The sequence below is a fragment of the Mobula birostris genome, chromosome 1 (genome assembly GCF_030028105.1).
Source record: "Mobula birostris isolate sMobBir1 chromosome 1, sMobBir1.hap1, whole genome shotgun sequence".
Taxonomy (NCBI): Eukaryota; Metazoa; Chordata; class Chondrichthyes; order Myliobatiformes; family Myliobatidae; genus Mobula; species Mobula birostris.
In genome coordinates this window covers 75,738,538-75,758,141 of record NC_092370.1, presented here as the reverse complement: position 1 = coordinate 75,758,141, position 19,604 = coordinate 75,738,538, and the positions used below count along the sequence as shown (strand labels likewise).

Here is a 19,604-nt window from a genome sequence, read left to right as displayed (position 1 = left end):
TGTTCAACAGCCTGTACACACTTCATACTAATCTCTGTTAACTGCTGCCCAACCCTATGTGGTAAATCAATTGGAATCACTGTAGGGAGAAGATTACAATACTCATTATTAAAGAATTACAGTCACATAGCATAGAAACAGGCTCTTCAGGCCATATTGAATATGCAAGTCATAACGTCTATCTAATCTAATCCTATTTGCCTGCACTGAGCCTGTATCTCTCCACTCTTTTCCTATCCAAGTATTTCTCCAAATGTCTGCTAAATGTTGTACCTGCCTCTGCCACTTTCTGGCAGTTTGCTCCACATGCCCATCTCCCTCTGGGTGAAAAACTTGTTATGGCAAATCAGCTAAAATGCTCCTGAGGAAGGAGCTTTGAACAAAGGATCTGAATCAAAATTGGACAATAACTTTTTTCCTGTTCATCAGAAGAGGGAGATTGCTGTCCTTTATGTGGTTGCAGACCCGTCAATGACGCGAGCTGCATTCTTGCCTGCTGGGTGGTTAAGGATGGGATGGACAATAAATGCTGGCATTGCCTGTGGAGCTGGTTACCACAGACACAGAAATAAAATAAAACAAGATTCTATATAGATGTCCTGTGTAGTGAACTCACATCTGCAGTTTACTGCACAGAGATTCTGAGTACAAATCCAAGCAACACACACAAAATGCTGGAGGAAATCAGCAGGTCAGGCAACATCTATGGAAGGACGTACTGTAATGTGTCTCTAGATGTTACAGCTCCCTGACTAAGTACCACAAATTGTGTTCTTATAGAAATCATCACAAAGGCATTGAGTTCACAGCATGGAAATGGGCTCTTCAGCTCGATTGATCCATGTTGACCAAGATCTCTATTTAATTTAGTCCTATTTGCCAGTGTTTGCCCCATAACCTTCTTAACCTTTTTCTGTATCTATCCAATGGTCTTTAAGAATTGTCAATGTACCTGCCTCAAGGTCTGGCAGCTCCTCCAGGGAGATGCCTCCTTTTGTGTATAACTTACCTTTCATTCATTTTCTTCCTGGCCAATACTGCTTAGTTCATGCTCTGTGCCTGTGATGCTGTTGCAAGTAAGTTTTTTTCATTGCACTTGTGCATATGACAATAAACTGGATTTTCACTTTGACTCTTTGCTAGGATCATAAGCATCAGCTCCAAGCTCAATGCACCAAGACAGAAAAAAATAACTCCTGTCATTTGATCTCTGAAAAATGCGTCAGTGTTGATTGGATTTGAAAGGGCAGCACAGTAGTGTGGTGGCTAGCGTAACGCTATTACAGCACCGCCAGCCCGAGTTCAATTCCACCACTGTCTGCAAGGAGTTTCTACATTCTCTTTGTGACCACGTGGGTTTCCTCTGGGTGCTTCAGTTTCCTCCCAAATTCCAAAGGTGCCCTGGTTAGTAAGTTAATCTGTTACATAGATGTAATTGGGCAGTCCGGGCTCGTTGGGCCAGGGGGGCCTGCTGTAGTGCTGTACCTCTAAATTTAATAAAAGACAAACTAAGCTCAAATACTAGCGGTTCTATTGACTGAGAAGATGTGGGTTTAGGCTGAATTTCCAGGCTGAGTATTCTGTAATTTTTAGGCAGTTGGTAGTTGTTAGCAGGTAGTGAGCTCAAGGAATTTACAAACTGGCGGAGATGTGTAAGGTTCTGAAACAGACTTTCCACGAGTCACAGGCCTCCTGTCAGAGAGGCAACCATCTACTACCTCTCTCTCTGGCTTCTTCTGTGAAGCCATTGTTTAATACAATTACTACCTCATCTTGAATGCTAAGCGATTGAACTTTCTTGATCAACCTCCCATTAGGGACATCATCAAAGACCTTGCTAAAGTGGAGGTAGAGGGTTGTAGACCCAGCTAGCTTAATCACGGGCACAACCCTCCCACCACTGAGGGCATCTTCAGGACAGAGTGCCTCTTGAAGGCAGCGTACATCACTAAGGACCCTTATCATCCATTGCCTTGCCTTCCTCAAGATTCCTGGTAAATTCCTCAAAAAACACTAGGAATATTAGATATGATCTACCACAAACAAAGCCACACTGATTATCCCTAATCAGTCCATGTCTATCGTTTTCCCTTGCTGTTCTGATGTGAGAAATTATCTATATGGATGGCAATCTCACAAAGTAACTTTCTTTACTGTGTCTTGGTAAAAAAAAAACAAACTGGAACTTTTGACGGGTTTAGAGAGAAGCAATTGGAAGGAATATTTCCCTCAGCAGAAGGGTTAAAAACCATGATCATGGAGCTGTTAGAGGATCACAGCGGAGATAAGGGGATGCTGTACCTGGATCTCCATGTCTGATAGAGTGGGAAAGGCAGAAACCCCTCACATTTCCACACATCTGGGGTGCGGATGAAGAGCTGTGAGCCACGGGGTCAGAGACCCACTGTTGGAGGATGGGGTTATACTGGGGAGCTTTTGTTCCACCAACACAGACACAATGCGTCGAGCGGCATTTTTCCATTTCATAAATATTCCATGATTTTTTAACTCCTTAAGTCGCAAACTGGGAAATCAGAATAAAGTCCTTTAGGGCGGGTATGTAGAACTTGTTCCCATAGGGAGCAGTGAAGGTCAGAGTGCTATAGAGAGATACAGCATGGAAAACAGACCCTTCGGCCCATTGAGTCCATGATGGCCATCAACAATCCATGTATGCTAATGCTACAACCTGGGGGATATCAATATCTCCAAGGATCCGTCCTAGGCCCAACAGATTGATGCAATCTCACAAAGCAGGCACATTAGCAGCTTCTTTTCATTAGGATTTTGAGGAGATTTGGTATGTCACCAACGAATTTTACAAGTTTCTCCAGATTTGTGGTGGAGAGCTTTGTGATAGATTGCATCACAACCTGGTATGGAGCCTCCAATCCACTGAACAGCAAGAGGCTGCAGAGGGTTGTAGACCCAGCTAGCTTAATCACGGGCACAACCCTCCCCACCACTGAGGGCATCTTCAGGACAGAGTGCCTCTTGAAGGCAGCATACATCACTAAGGACCCTTATCATCTGGGGCATGCCTTCTTCTCATCATATACTTTATTGTCACCAAACAATTGATACTAGAGCGTACAATCATCACAGCAATATTTGATTCTGCGCTTTGCGCTCAGGGAGGACGTGCAGGAGCATGAATACCCATCCTTAATGATTCAGGAAGAGCTTTTTCCATTATGAACCCATGTACACCATTTCATTATTCATTTTATTTTTGCCCTATTTACTTTGTAATTTTATGTCTTGCACCGTACTGCTGCCACAAAACAACAAATTTGACATCATATCAGACAGTGATAAGAATCCTGATTCTGATCCTATTCCATTCTCCCATCAACTTCCCTCAGACTCACCCACTCACCCACACACTAGGAGGTTAACATTTTACAATTAACCTCCCACCTGGCACACCTCTGAGACGTGGGAGGAAACCCACACAGTGACAGGAAGAACTTGCAAACTCCACATGGACAGCATTGGAGGACAGGATCGAACCCAGGTCTCCTTTGCTTTGAGGCAGTGACTCTAACCAGCTGTACCATTCTGGTGAGAGACAGGTTTGAGGGGAAGGTGAATAAAGAGTGACGATGGATGTGGTGATGGAGAAGAATGGGTAAAGGCCAGTGTGGAGCTAAAATAGCAGGCAGGGTCTGTCAGGTTGTACAACCTGCTGATAGTAAATAGAACACAGAACTGGAACAGGTTCTTTGACCCATGACATTGTGTCAAAGTAATTAATATAATTACACTAATCCCTTCTGCTCGCACCTTGTCCATATCCCACAATGCCATGAACATCCATGTGCCTTTCTAAAACACTGTCACATCTGCCTCACCAGCATCCCAGGTAGTGCATTCCAGACACCCACAGCTGTGTGTAAAAACATGACCCACATCTTCTTTGAGGTTTCCCTTGCCCCATCTTAAATGCATGCCCTCTAGTATTAGACATTTCAACCCTGGTAAAATGATACTGGCTGACTATCTATGCTTTTAATCTCTCAAACTTTTATCAGGTCTCTTCTCAGCCTCTGATGCTCCAGAGAAAACAACCCAAGTTTGTCCAGCCTCTCCTTATAGCACAGGCCCCCTCTAATTCAGGCAGCATTCTGGTGAGCCTCTTCTGAGTCCTCTCTGAAGCCCCCACACCCTTCCTGTAACGGGGTGACCAGAAGTGAATGCAATACTCCAGAAGAAGCTTAACCAGGCTTTTATAAAGCTGCAGTATAATTCCTGACTCATGAACTCAATCCCTCAACTGATAGACAGAATGATAATCTTGTGAACAATGAAATCAAATTTTTATCTCCAGTTACTTACAATGCATCTTCCAGTTCTATCTTCACATCGGTTTGAATGCCCATGACAGCTACAACGTACACAATGACCCAGGAAATAACCTTTATATTCTCTGTAGTATCCAAGGCCACACCTCTGTAAACAGTGAAGAAGGTCAGAAGATTAACACACTGAACAGGAGGAGGGGGAGCAGTGGGGAGACACACAAACCACCAATAGCAGCGGCTGACTGTGAATAAATCAGTAACAGAGCAAATCCAAACACTTCAGTATATTTCATGTGTGACAGAATTACAAAGTTGTTAAAGTTAAACAGTATGGAGACTGGCCTTCAGCTCAAATTTGGACAGTCCACGCAGACCCAAATTGTCTACTTGAGCTAGTCCCACTTCCATGTTTGGCCATATTCCCTCTGAATCTATCCTATCCATCTACCTGTCTGCATATTTTTTCAATATTATAATGGCCCCTGCCTCTACCATTTCCTCTGGCAGCTCGTTCCTTGCACCCACCACCCTCAGTGTGAAAAAGTTACCCCTCTGGTTACTTTAAATCTTTCTCCTCTCACTTTTAAACCTGTGCCCCTACCCTGGGAAAAAGACTCTGACCATCCGCTGTATCTATGCCTTCATAATGTTATTAACCTTTGTCAGGTGTCCCCTCAGCCTCCTTCACCACAGTCCCAGCCTTTCCTGTCTCTCCTCATAACTTATGCCCTCCAGTCCTGGAAACACTTTTGAAAATCTTTTCTTCAGCCTTTCCAGCTTAGTGAGACCTTTCCAACAGTCAGGTGGGGTGGGTGGGCTCCATTGGGTGGGGTCAACCATGGATATTGCATCCTAGCTGACGATGTCAAAGTTGAAACACAAGCCAAGGCAGTAAGATATGGAGAGGAAGCTGTTGTCCATGCAGCCAATGAATCCAAAGGAACAGCAGAGACCAATACAGTTTGGCACCAGTGGTGTCACAGGAATTCCGTTGAACTCAACATAACACTGTCTTAAGGACTCCAGCTCCAGATATTTCCTTGGGGGTTGTGTGGGGGGGGGGTTACTCCCAAAGTCTTCCCCATGTGTGGGTATAGCTGAAAGGCAGCAGAGGTTTGAAATCAGAGTTTTCCTTCTCCTAGATGAGACGCCAGTCACGACTGACAAGCCCCACCTGCCCGAAGCGACTTGTTTTAAAGGTGTCAGTAACCTGCCTTTGCCCCTTCTCCTGTCAGCAGAAATGATTCTGCCAGGCTTAAGCCATACATGAAGTCCAGTAGTTGGGCTTGGTTGTCAGAGGCTATTTGAGATGTATGCCTATGGGAACTGGGAGCATTTGATAGACAGTGGAAGCTTAACCTCACTACTCCACCTCCTACTCCCTCCCCCGGCTATGACAGCCTTAGGGAACCACTCAGGTGACGAGTTGTGGAAACTTAGAGATATGGCATGGTAACCGTCCCTTTGGGCCTAATGACCCCATGCTGACCAATTACACCCATGTGACCAATTCACCTACTAAAGCGTATGTCTCTGTAAAGTGAGAGAAAGCCAGAGCACATGGGGGGAAACCCACACGGTCACAGGGAGAACATATAAGTTCCTTACAGAGAGTGGCGGAATTGAATCCTTGTTGCTGGCACTGTAATAGAATCGTGCTAACTGGGACACAACCATGCCACCTCAGAAAATGTTTTAAGCAAAGACCTTTCTTTGGATTTATACTGATGGAGGGTCTCAGACTTGAAGTGTTAACTGTGCCGCTCTCCCCATAGATGCTGCCTGATCAGCTGAGTGTCTCAGCATTCTCTGCTTTTATCTCAGATACTCAGCAACTGCAGGAGTTTGTTTCCGGGTACAAGTCACAGTATGTAAACACTAAGTGAAATGTGAACACAGTCTGGTCTCTGCTCCAGCGCAGAGATACATAAGATAGCAGTACAAAGCTTTAGAAGTGACTGCAAAGGTTATATCCATTGGGAAAGTCTGACTATCTTGGGACTACTTCACTAGAAATAGAAGAGCGAAGATGAGAGGTAACCTCATCGGCTTAACTGAAGGGATTCAGTGTGGACCAGATCAGGTCCACGAGGTCATAGTTACCAAATAATTTCTAACAAATCTCAACTGGGAATTTAGGAGTAACCTCTTCACACAGGAAGCAGCAAGAACGTGGAGCTCACTCGCACAGGGAGAGGTGGGAACATGAAGCCGATTCCCACAGGAAGAGGCAGGAATGTGGAGCTTAGCTGGAAGTTGCAGGGAGATGATCCAAGGTTAGGAACACTACCATATTAACACTGTTCCTCGTTCTTTTAAGTCGTAGAAGATCAAATGCAAAAAAAAAAGCTTAGATCACAAGGGGCCTAATCGTCTGTTGTACTGTTCTATATTCTATACGCAGGCATCCAGTGAAACCTCTCTGCAAGAGACCAAGAGACTGGGGAATTTGTCAGTGACCAAGGCAGGAACTTTGTTGATGTGCAAAATCTGACAGGAGGGAAGGAGGGTTGGAGAAGTGATGGGTACAGCTACAGGGTAAACAAGCCTGATTACAATTATGGAAGTTAAACTTCAGCATGTAGCCTCTGAACAAATCAGTCTCTCATACATGGACAGCCTACATTTCTCACTGCCTCTATAAAGCAGCCAATATAATCAAAACCCCACTCCACCCCAGATATTCTCTCTTGGGCCTTTCCCATTGGGCCGAAGATACAAAAGCCTGAAGCACATACCACCAGGCTCAAGGACAGCTTCCACCCTGCTGTTTTAATACTATTGAATGATCCCTCCAGTACAATAAGATGGAATCTTGAAATTACAATTACCTCATTATGGCCCTTGTACTTTATTATCCGCCTGCACTGCACTTTCTGTGTAAGTGTGACATTTTATTCTGCCTTCTGTTGTTTTCCCCTGTACTACCTCAAAGCACTGATGTGATGAAGTGATCCGTGTGGACGGCATACAAAACAAAGTCTTTCACTGTACCTCAGCACATGTGACAATAATAAACCAATTTACTAATTTTTTGTAGCTTCTTGAGAAATCTAAATCACATGGTCTAACAGCACAAAAGGTCACCTGCCCTTAAGCATAACACAACTCATTTGCCTTTCTCTCACAGTCCGGCCACTATCCCTTCTCAAATTTAAACAGTGTGTTGCAGACCACTGCAACTCTCTGCCAAATAAACCTCCATCATCCAAAGACAAACTGTAATATTTCACCCCTCCCTCCCTGCCATTCAATACTCCAGAGAAAACACCAACACGGTTTCAAGAGCACAATACTTAAAGAAATACCGATGAAGCAATTTAAACCCTCAATCAGATCGCATTGAACATCTTGGGGATATGCTTTCACTTTTTTCTTGTTTATTTGGGAACAGCTTCTACATCGGAGGCTGAAGGCTCCTTTAAGCTATAAAACTGCTCAACTTCACACTTAATGTTTAACGAGGTCAGGTCAGAATGTTACCTGTCTGCAATGGATTCTGCTTCTGGTGTTATTCAGGATTAAGTTCCCTCGCGTCTGTGGTATATTCTTTGGTGTTTCCATTGCCCTCATGCCTCCGAAACATGGGCCAACAATCGACAGCAAGACAGCCAAGACCCCGAGCCATTTCGTCCACACTTCACACGCAAGCATCCTGCAGCACCCAAGTCTGGCAGACGAACACTTTAAATTGGGGAGCTCACCGCCGAACGATTCTTTTATAGCTGATCCATGAAGTCAGGCTGATTCAACCTCAGGTGTCTTAACTCCACCTTCAAACGCAGCCTCTCTGACTCAGGTTTGTAGCAGCTATAACCGCTGATCCAGCCCTGACAAATCAGTCGACGCATTCAGGGTCTAGTTGATACTAGTTAGAAGGTGTGGCAGTCACACACCTTTCCCACGTCTGGACTTGGACATGTCTAGACAATCGCTCAGTCACTTCCTATTATATCGGAGAGCTGAAACATTTACTTTGCCCTTGGAACATTTATTCTCCCCAGCACAGTTATCAACATAGCAACACAAACAATGAAAGATACAAACCCAGCCACAAGCACTCACTTCCAAATGTTATCAACATGAATGAAAGTTTCAGAAAAATAGCCAAACAAACCCCACACTTGTTAATACGAGCCTCTTAGGTTCTCTTTTTGTAGTGAGTTTAGAGTTTTGGTCACCCTATTAGAGGTAAGATGTTATTAAATTAGAAAGAGTGCAGAAAAGTTTGATGAGTAGGTTGCCTGGACCTGGGGGTCTGATGTTCAAGGAGAGGTTGTATAGACTAGGACTTTATTTCCTGGAACGTATGAGATTATGGGGTGACTTGCCAGAGACCATGAAGGGCAGAGGCAGGGTGAAAGCATTTTGTCTTTTTCCCTGGGAGGGAGAGCTGAAAACAACAGCATAAGAGCAAAATCAGAGTTCAGAGATTTAAAAGGGATATCAGGGACAGCTTCTTCAAGCTAAAGGTGCTGCATATTTGGAATGAGCTGCCAGAAATAGTGATTGAGGCAGACACATGAACAATGTTTAAAAACTGTCGAGATCGATACATAGATAAGAGAGGTTTAGAGGGCAACGGGCCAATTACAAACAGATGGGAATGCTCGCTGGGCAACACAGTTGGCAAGGGCAAACTGGGCTGAATGACTTTATGATTTGTCTTGCTATGCTTTTCCCAACTTTACTTTCCTTTCCTCGGGAGGACAAGACCATTCAGCCCTTCATGTTGGTTCTGTAATTCTACTGGATCCCAGCTAACTTGTGCCCACCTTGTCCCCATCTCTCACCCAATCTCACTGGTCAAGTACTGGACGGGTCTCTTCTCTTGATGAAAGAGGACCCTGACCTGACAAAGGTTATAGAGTCAGAGAGTCATTTAGCATGGAAACATGCCATTCGGCCCATCAGATCCATGCCAACCAAGGCACCACATTCAAGCTAGTCCCATTCTCCAGTATATGACCCATATTCCTCTAAACCTTTCCTCTCCATTTGCCTGTCCAACCTGTCAAGCAGTTAGAGGTTGTGGTGTTCATTGGAACCAAAGATATGGGTAGAAAGGGAGAAGCGTTCTTGCGCAGTGAGTGTAGGGATTTAGGGAAGAGGTTGAAGAGCAGAACCTCCAAGGTAGTAATCTCTGGATTACTCTGCACCCCACATGCTAGTCAGGGCAGGAACAGAACAATAATACAGATGAACAAGTGGCACAGGGAGCAGGGTTTCAGATTTCTAGATTATTGGACTTCTTTCTGTGAAAGGCATTACTTGTACGAGAAGGATGGGTTAAACCCGAACCGCAGAGGGACCGATAACATTGCAGGCAGGTTTGAAAGAGCTGTTGGGAAGGATTTAAACTAAGTTGGTAGGGGGATGGGAACCAGAGTGATGAGGCTGAGGATGGGGCAGTTGGTATAAAAGTCAATGCAGTGTGTAGTGAGACAGGCAGATTACAGGGCAAAATTGCAGTCAGTGGGATGAGGTGAAGTGTAACACGGGGGCAAAATCTAGAAGGTTGATGAATACAGGACTGAAAGTATTATATCTGAATGCACGCAGTATATGGAATAAGGAAGGCGACCATGTAATGAAGTTAGAGATTGCCAAGTACGATGTGAGCATCACTGAGACGTGGCTGAAAAAAGATAATGGTCAAGAGTTAAACGTCCAAGGAACTACCTTGTATAGAAAGGACAGGCAGTTAATCAGAGGGGGTTGTTAAAAAATGCAATCAAATCCTAAGGAAGAGGTGACATAGGATTAGAAGATGTAGAATCATTGTGGGTAGAGTTAAGAAACTGCAAGGATAAAAAGACTCTGATGGAAGTTATATACAGGCCGCAGAACAGCAATGGCTGGAGTTTGGAGGGGGTGGAAAATTCAGAAGGCACAGGAAAGATATATCCCAAAGATGAAAAGTATTCTAAAAGGAGGATGAGGCAACCATAGTTGTCAGGCGAAGTCAAAGACAACATAAAAGCAAAAGAGGTCATATGATAGAGCAAAAATTAGTGGGAAGAGGATACCAGAAGTTTTTTTTTCCAGATATATAAAGTGTAAAAGAGAAGCAAGAATGGATATTGGACCACTGGAAAATTGTGCCGGAAGGGTAGCAACGGGGGGGGGGGGGGGGGGGGGAGAAAAGAAACGGCAGATGAACTTAATAAGTATTTTGCATCAGTCTTCACCGTGGAAGACACTAGCAGTATGCTAGAAATTCAAGAGTGTCAGAGGGTAGAAATGAGTGTATTTGCTATTACTAAAGAGAAAGTTTTTAGGAAGCTGAAAGGTCTGAAGGTAGGTAGTTCACCTGGACCAGATGGACTACACCCCAGGGTTCTGAAAGAGGTAGCTGAAGAGATTGTGGAGGTATTAGTAATGATTTTTCAAGAATCACCAGATTCTGGAATGGTACTGGAAGACTGGAAAGTTGCAAATGTCACTTCCTTAAGAAGGGAGGGAGGCAGAAGAAAGAAAACTATTGGCCAGTTAACCTGGCTTTGGTGGTTGGAGTCCAGTTTTAAAGTTGAAGTTTTGGTGTATTTGGAGGCACATGATAATGTAGTCCAAAGTTGGCATAGTTTCCTTAAGGGAAAGTCTTGCCTGACAAATCTGTTTGCATTCTTTGAAGATATAATAGGCAGTATAGACAAAGGAAAGTCAGCGGATGTTGCTTACTTGGATTTTTAGCAGGCTTTTGATAAGGTGGCGCACATGAGGCTGCTTAACAAGCTGGGAAACCATGGTACTATGGGCATGGATAGAAGATTAGCTGATTGACAGGAAGCAAAGAGTGGGAATAAAGGAGTCCTATTCTGGAGTCAAGTGGTGTTCCGCAGGGGTTGATTTCGGGACCGCTTCTTTTCACATTATAGGTCAATGATTTGGATGATGTAATTGATGGATTTGTGGCCAAGTTTGTGGATGATACAAAGATAGGTGGAGGACCAGCTTGTGTTGAGGGAGCAGAGAGTCTGCAGAAGGACATAGACGGATTGGGAGAATGGGCAAAGAAGTGGCACGAAATATAGTGTAGGGAAATGTATGGACATGCACTTTGTAAGGTAGAAAGGTGTAGTTTATTTTCTAAACAGAGGATAACATTTTCAAAAATCAGAAGACAAAGGGACATGGGAGTCTTTGTGCAGAAGTCCCTAAAAGACATGGTCTTTTAAGAGACTTTTGGATAGATACATGGAGCTTAGAAAAATAGAGGGCTATAGGTAAGCCTAGTAATTTCTAAGGTAGGGACATGTTCAGCACAACTTTGTGGGCTGAAGGGCCTGTATTGTGCTGTAGGTTTTCTATGTTAACTTACAGGTTGAGGTAGTGGCAAGGAAGGCAAATGCAATGTTAGCTTTCAGTTCGAGAGGACTAGAATGTAAGAGCACGGATGTTATGCAGGGGCTTTTTAAGGTGTTGGTCAGTATAGTGAGCAGTTTTGGGCCCCATATCTAAGAAAAGATGTGCTGGCTTTGGAGAGGGTCCAGAGGAGGTTCATGAGAATGATCCTGGGAATGAAAGGGTTAACATATGAGCAACGTTTGATAGCTCTGAGTCTGTACTCATTGAAGTTTAGAAAAATGAGGGAACGAGGGGCGATATCATTACAACCTATCGGATATTGAAAGGCCTAGACAGAGTGGACATGGAAAAGAAGTTTCCTATTGTGGATGAAGGCAGTCTTAGAATAGAGGGGTGTCCATTTCAAACAAAGATGAGAAGGAATTTCTTTAGCCAGAGTGTGATGATTCTGTGGAAATAATTGCCATGGATGGCTGTGGAGGCCAAGTCATTGGGTATATTTAAAGCAGAGGTTGATGGGTTCTTGATTAGTCAGGGCTTCAAAGGTTACGGGAGAAGGCATGAGAATGGAGTTGAGAGGGATAATAAATCACCATGACAAAATGGCTGAGCAGACTCGATGGGCCAAGTGGTCTAATTCTGCTCCTATGTCTTGTGGTCTAAATCTGGTTGTTGTACCTGCCTCAACCACCTCCTCCCACAGGTCACTCATTTTATTTAAAATATTTTATTATTTAATACAGATACAGCATGATAACAAGCCCATCTGGCCCAATGAGTGCAGGCTGCCCAATTACACTCATGTGACCAATTAGCCTACTAACCTGCACATCTTTGACATGTGGGAGGAAAGCAGAGCACCCAGAGGAAACTCACAGTCATGAGGAGAACATACACACTCCTTACAGATGGCAGTGAAGCTGAACCCAAGTCACTGGCACTGAAATAGCATTTCACTTATTACCATGTTACCATCCCCTGGGTCCCCCTTGGTTTGAAACCTATACGTATGAAATGAATCCTTCCCATTTACCGTATCTTCCCTCTAGGCCTGCAGAATTTATTAGAAAAGAGTGAGTTGTAAAACTGGTGTTTAGAATTAGATCCAGCTGAGTGAGGAATGAACAAGGGAAAATAAGAATAGTGTTTGGCCCATAACCTAAACCTTCCAATCCATGTACCTAACAACTGACTTTTAAAAGTTATTATTGTATTTGCTTCAACCACTTTCTTTGGCAGCTGATTCCACACAGATACCACCCTTCGTATAAAAAAGTTGCCCCTCAAGTTCCTATTAAATCATTCCTCTCTCACTTAAAGCCATGCCCTCAAATCCTCTGGGCGAAGACTGAATATATTCACCCTATCTATGCCCGTCCTGGCTTTAGTAGAGCTATAGTGTTGTACAGTAGGGAAACAGGTCCTTCAGCTCAACCAATCCATGCTGACTAAGATGCCCCATCCAAACTTGCCCATGTTTGATCCACTTTTCTATCCATGTAACTGTCCAAGTGTCTTTTCAATGTTGTAATTGGACCTGCCCTAGCTATTTCCCCTGGCATTTCAGTTCATTCCATATACTCAGCACCCTCTGTCTAATTACACTGTTTTTTAACTGTGACAAGTCCTTACACCTTCTCCACTTATACAGAAAGCCCCAGGGTGGGGCTGACCCACATTGCCTCCCCCACCCTGCCTGCTAACATCCACCAACAGACGTCTTCCTGTTTACACACATGTACACACACACAATCTCCTCCCAGGTAGTCACATGTGGTGATACATACTGACATCACAATGCCTTGCCCTGTAAGTGCCATATTTCTAAAGCATATTTAGTCTGAATGGTTTATAAAGAGTTGAATTGCCTGTGAGATATGGAAAGATGGAAGACTAGCTGTCCAACCAAAAATATTAATTCTGATTCTTTCTCCACCTGATCTGATAAGTAGTTCCAGTGTTTCCTATTTTTATTTTGGATTTCCAACATCTGCAGTTTATTGGTTTTCAGTTATTGGAAGAAACGTCTGTCAGAGGTTGGACGCTTAGTCATGTCTTGGAATCATGTTGATTGCATGCAAGCTGTGACCGAAGTGCGAGTATGGGGAAACTAAGCTGGGTTGTAATGGAAAACCAAAATTAACCCCTTCTTCTCTGACTTGGGACAGACTGGAGGAACATCTTCTATTCCACCTGTGTGGTCTGCAATCCAGCAGCATGGACATTGAGTTTCCCCATGTTAGTTAACCCCCCCCCCAGTGTTTCTCTCCCCTGCTTCCCCAATCCTCCTCCAGTCCGCCCATTTGTGGTTACTTTCCCATCTCCCGCACGCATCTTGGTCCCCCTCCTGTTCCTGGTTCCATCTAACCAGTGCACACACAGTTCAATGAAGGTCTCCTCACCCTCCCCTATCTGGTTCTGGCATCTGCCATATACTTCTCCCTTATGGTTCCCATTATCACCTTCCTTAGTAATTGGAGTTCCTACTCATAGCCTTCCAACTGTCTTTACCTTCACCCTTGCCTCCATCTCTCACCTACCTGCCTCTGCTTCCTAACTCCACACCTACATCAACTCTGTCAGCCTTCACCAACCTTCAGTCCACCAATCACCTACCAGCCTCTGTCTTACCCCTCCCCCTTTGCTCTTTGTACCAACCATCTCCCTTCCCTTCCCCACCCTCGGCCCTGATGCAGGGTTTCGACCCAGAATGACAATAATATCTTCTCCTCTGCAGATGCTCCTCGACCCGCTGAGCTCCTCCAGCAGACTGTGTTCCAGATTCTTGCATCTACAGCCTCCTGTGCTTGCACAGTAAGTGTCACTTAGGGCTCTTGCCTGTGATGGTGCCTTCACTCATTGCCTTAGAGTGTAGCAGAGTGGCAACACTTTTGTGAGCAGTGAGAGTCAGCTGTTATTGTCTGTCCCTCAAGGGAGGAGCTTTGTGCTCCCAGAGTTAGCCTTGCAGAGGTGCTACTACCTCACAGCTCCACTGACCCAGGTTCAATCTTGACCTCAGGTGCTTTCTGTGTGGAGTTTGCATGTTCTATCTGCAGGTGATCCGGTTTACTCCCACATACTAACATGATGTGGGGCTGTCGGGTTAACTGGCTGCTGTAAGTTACTCCCCAGAACAGTGAGGAGCAGGAGGCATCACAATGGGGAAAATAACTGGGAAAACAGCACTGTTGGGAATACTCTGTGTCAGCATTAACTGAATAGGCCAAATAGCCCCCTATTTCATAAGAAATAATAATGACCTGTTTGGCAAAGTATTTGAAAACATCAACAAATGCTTCTCCAGTGTTGTACACTGTACCATTGATTGCACCCCCAACACACACTATATCACTTTATCAATGACTTCTGGTTCCTGGTGTGCCTGATGTTGAACAGACTAACCCTCTGTACATCAATTTTATGCACCTCTGTGCTCATCCCTCTTCCCACTGGAAAAAGAACAAAGACCCCCTGCTCCTCCCCTTCCACCCCACCATCTCCACATGCAATGGACCGTACTTTGCAACTTTTGTCAGCTCCAGAGAAAGTCCACCAGCAGACCCTTCTCCCCCTCCCCTTCAATATTTCGGTAGGATCGTTCCCTTTACTATTCCCTGGTATGCACTTCTCATAGAGTAATACAGAACAGAAACAGGCCCTTTGGCCTAACTGGTCCATGCTGACCACAGCATCTCCCTGCAAAGTCCCACAGGCCTGCATTCATCCCATAACCCCTCCAAGCCCCTTCCCTACACATATCAATCCAAATGTCTCTTATATGTTGCAACTGGACCTGCCTCGACGACTTCTTCATTCCAATCATTCACTACCCTCTGTATAAAGAAGTTACCTATCAGGTCCCTTTTAAATCTCTCCCTTCTTGTATCTGGTTTTGGATTCCCCAACCCTGGGAAAAAGACTGACTGTCCATCTTATCTATATCCCTCATAATTTTATAGACCAATAAGGTCACCCCTTATTTTCCTATGCTCTAGGCCTGGGGCGTAAAAAAAGTTGGGAACCCCTTTCTAGGGAATAAAGATCCAGCGATCTATCCCCCCCACCTACTGTAACCCCTCCCCCCAGTTTTACAGCATTTTCCTTTGCAGCTGTAAGAGTCAACTCCCATCTTTTCCCCTCTTCCCTTCCCACCATCCAAGGACACAATCAGCCCTACCCAGTGAAGGAGCCATTCACCTGCATTCCGTCCAACCCAGTGTACTGAATTCAGTGTTCATACTGCGGTCTCCTGTGCACTGGGGAAACCAAATGCAGATTGGGAACTGCTTTGTGGAGCAACTGTATTCAATCCAGAAGGGTGATCCTGAGCTTCCCCTTGACTGTCATTTTAAATCCCCATCCCACTCCCACTCTGACCCATCTCTTACTATTTCTTTCAGTTAGTCCTGACGAAGGGTCTCGGCCCGAAACGTCGACTGTACCTCTTCCTATAGATGCTGCCTGGCCTGCTGCGTTCACCAGCATTTTTTGTGTGTGTTGCTTGAATTTCCAGCATCTGCAGAATTCCTCGTGTTTGCGTCCTACTGGCGCTATTGGCTCAATCAGTCCTATATCACTGTCCATCTCCTGTTTCACGTTCTCACAAATGATTTTATATAAGAACTAACTTTCCTTGATATGTTTTTGTTTTTACAGAGCCTTCACAGACTCAACCTACTTGTATTTGCCTTGCTGGGTAACTTGGAAATTACTGAACTGACGGATGCTCAGGTAACCTGCTCTCATGCATTCTGTCCATTTACAGCACTTCAGGGAATAAGGAACAGAAGCTTGGATACGGACAAATGCCTGGTCTGACATCTGCAGAGCGTACAGTAGAATGTAGAACAGCGCAGCACAGGTACGGGCCCTCGGGCCCGAATCTGAATCGGATATATTATCACTCTGTTATATGATGTGAAATTTGTTATTTTGTGGCAGCAGTACAGTGGAAGACACGAAGATTACTACAAGTTACAGAATTAAATTAACTACAAAAGCTGAATAATGCAGTAGTGTTCATGGACCATTCAGAAATAAGATGATGGGGAGGAAGGTGTTCTTAACATTTTGCCAAATTAAACTGAATCTCATCACGTGTAAGTGATTCTTATCTCTCCATTCCCTGAACATTAGAGTCATAGAGTACTAGAACACAGAAACAGGCCCTTCAGCCCATCTAGTCTGTGCCAAACTATTGCTATGTCTAGTCCCATAGAACTGTATCTGCACCATAGTACTCCATACCCCTCCCCATCCATATTTCTCTTAAATATTAAAATTGAACCCGCATCCGCCATTTCCGCTAGCCGCTCGCTCCACACTCCCCCTCATGTACCCCCACTTTTCAGCCTTAACCCATGACCTTTAGTTCTAGTCTCACCCAACCTCAGTGGAAAAAAGCCTAATTTCATTTACCCTATCTATGCCCCTCATATTTGGTATTCCTCTACCTAATATGCCTTAATTCTTCTACGCTCTAGGGAACAAAGTCCTAACCTATTCAACCTTTCCCTATAACTTAGTTCCTCAAGTCCTGGCAACATCCTTTGCACGCTTTCAATCCCTGTGGCACACCACTGGTCATAGTCCTTCGTTCATAGAGGCAACCATCTCCGACCACTTTCTGGCTTCTTCCACAAAGTCAACGACAAATTCAATTTATGGCCTCATCCCGAATGCCAAGTGACAGAACTCTCTTGACCAAACTCCAATGAAGGACCTTGTCAAAGGCCTAGTAATAAACTCATTGGTAACATAAGCAGTTGCAGTTGGAACAGTCTGCACGCCACAGTTCCCGAGGAGAACTGCGGCGTGCACAATTAGGTAATTGGCATGGGCCAAGAAAAAGTTAAGTTTACGCAGAGCAGCCATTGTATGAGTGGGGGGCCCAGGATTTGGCTCAGAGAGCTTTTTCATTCAAGACAGATTTTTGTTCACTTTTTTTTTTCTTTCTTATTGCACAGTTAGACCAGTGGGAATGTCAGGCAAGACAGTAGAATGCTCCTCTTGCGGGATGTGGGAAGGCAGGGGGACCTCCAGTGGCCCTGACGACAACACCTACAAGAAGGGCATCCATTTGCAGCTTCTTTCAGTCTATGGTGGGCAAGTTATTGGAAGGTATTCGAAAGGACCGGATATATAAGTATTTGGATAGACAGGGATAGCCAATGTGGCTTTTGCATGGTAGGTTATATCTAACCAATCTTATACAGTTTTTTGAAAATGTTACCAGGAAAGTTGATGGAGGTAAGACAAAATGAATGGGCTGCAAAATGGCAGATAGAATTTAAAACAGACGTGCAAGGTTTTGCACTTCGGTAGGACCAACCAGGGTAGGTATTACACAGTGAACAGTAGGGCACTGAGGAGTATGGTAGAACAAAGGGATCTGGGAATACAGGTACATAATTCATTAAAAGTGGCATCACACGTTTGTAGATAGGGTCATAAATAAAGCTTTTGGCAAATTGGCCTCCGCACCATCTACCACAAGAGGGACTCCTGGTGGCCAAACATTTTAATTCCGATTCCCATTCCCATTCCGACATGTCAGTCCAAGACCTTCCCTTGTGCCAAGATGAGGCCATCCTCAGGGTGAAGAAGCAACCCTGGGTAGTCTCCAACTTGTGGCATGAATATTGATTTCTCTTTCCAATAAACAGATTCCACCCCTCCCCACTTCTTCTATTCCCTACTGAACTTTTATCTCTTCTCACCTGCCTATTACATCCCCCTAGGTCCTCTCCTCCTTCCCTTTGTTTTATGGTCCACCCTCCTCTCCTATCAGATTCCCTCTTCTCCAGCCCTTGACCTTTTCCACCCACTTGGCTTCACCTATCACCTTCCAACTAGCCTCCAAAGATTGGCTGAAATCTGGAACTCATTGGCATGCAGTGGTGGATTCAGATGCAATTGCTATGTTTCAGAGATATTTGGATAGACTCTTAAATAACAGACAAGGGGCAGTCCTAACAAGAGCAAATGAGATTAGTGTATAGTGACAAGGTGGTCAGCATGGACATGATGGGCTGAAAGGACTGTTTCTGTACTATGACTGAGTGTGGCTTGAAACAACAACCTCCAGACCCAGGGGTGGACAGTGTGGCAACACAACATCCAGTAGTAAATATAGCTGTGGTACAAGCCAGCTCCTGTGCTCCAGATTCCAATCCTCCTTCCCTCAATGTTTACGCAAATTTTAAAGAGGGCGGTTGTCCAAGTAAAGCTGGGTTACTAAAACTAACTAAAGACAAAGGCACTTCAAAAAAAATGTTGTGGCTCCAGGCCAAGACATTGGCCAATTTCTGGTTGATACATCCAGACATTCCTGTAATGAGCAATTCTAGATTTTCAAATGACTCTGCACAGCCTGCAGACAGGAGTTTTTGAGGGCTGTTCCAGCAGGCCTTACAATTCGTGCACAACTTTCCATTTGTTTTCTGAGGTCAAAATTCCAATGAAGGAATCTGCAAAAGCATTTGTTACTGTGTGTTTTGTAACAACATTAAACCAGTTGTGAGGAACGATGTTCGCACAGTAATCAGTAACATAGGGTGTGCAACAGGTCCAAAGGTGAATATTTAACAGGAGCAACTATTATACTGCTCCACAAAACAGAACTTCCTTAAAATGCCAAAGCAGGCTACAAGGGCTCAAACTCGAAAGAAGCTCTTAGCATAAGGTTACTGAAGGAGGAACAATCTTCTTAATAACAACAGACTCTGACAGTACAAAGGTAGAAAATGCTGGAAACACTTAGCTGGTCAAGCAGTATATGTGGAGTTAGTGCTTCAGGGTGAAATTCCTTAAGGTTGATGTATACAAATGTACGTAGGTACAGCGTACCCTACGCTGTACTTTACGCCGAATCCTAATGCGTACCTCTCCCAAAATGGAACTACGCGTCCTGACGACGCAGACCACAACAACTGTGATTGGTCCACTTGGTAGCATCGCATTTCCTCCTACGCTGCAATAGTTTGCCATTGG

General features: G+C 44.4%; 1 protein-coding gene across 2 annotated transcripts in view; it reads right to left on the bottom strand.

Moving 5' to 3' along the window:
- The window catches only part of LOC140197350 (laminin subunit alpha-3-like), a 320,231-nt gene that overhangs the window by 64,138 nt on the left and 236,489 nt on the right, over positions 1-19,604 (bottom strand). For both annotated transcript variants that reach the window (XM_072257303.1, XM_072257312.1), the window contains one exon: positions 4,339-4,452. In XM_072257303.1, the coding sequence (XP_072113404.1) occupies positions 4,339-4,452 (114 nt within the window). The remainder of the gene's footprint in view (positions 1-4,338; positions 4,453-19,604) is intronic.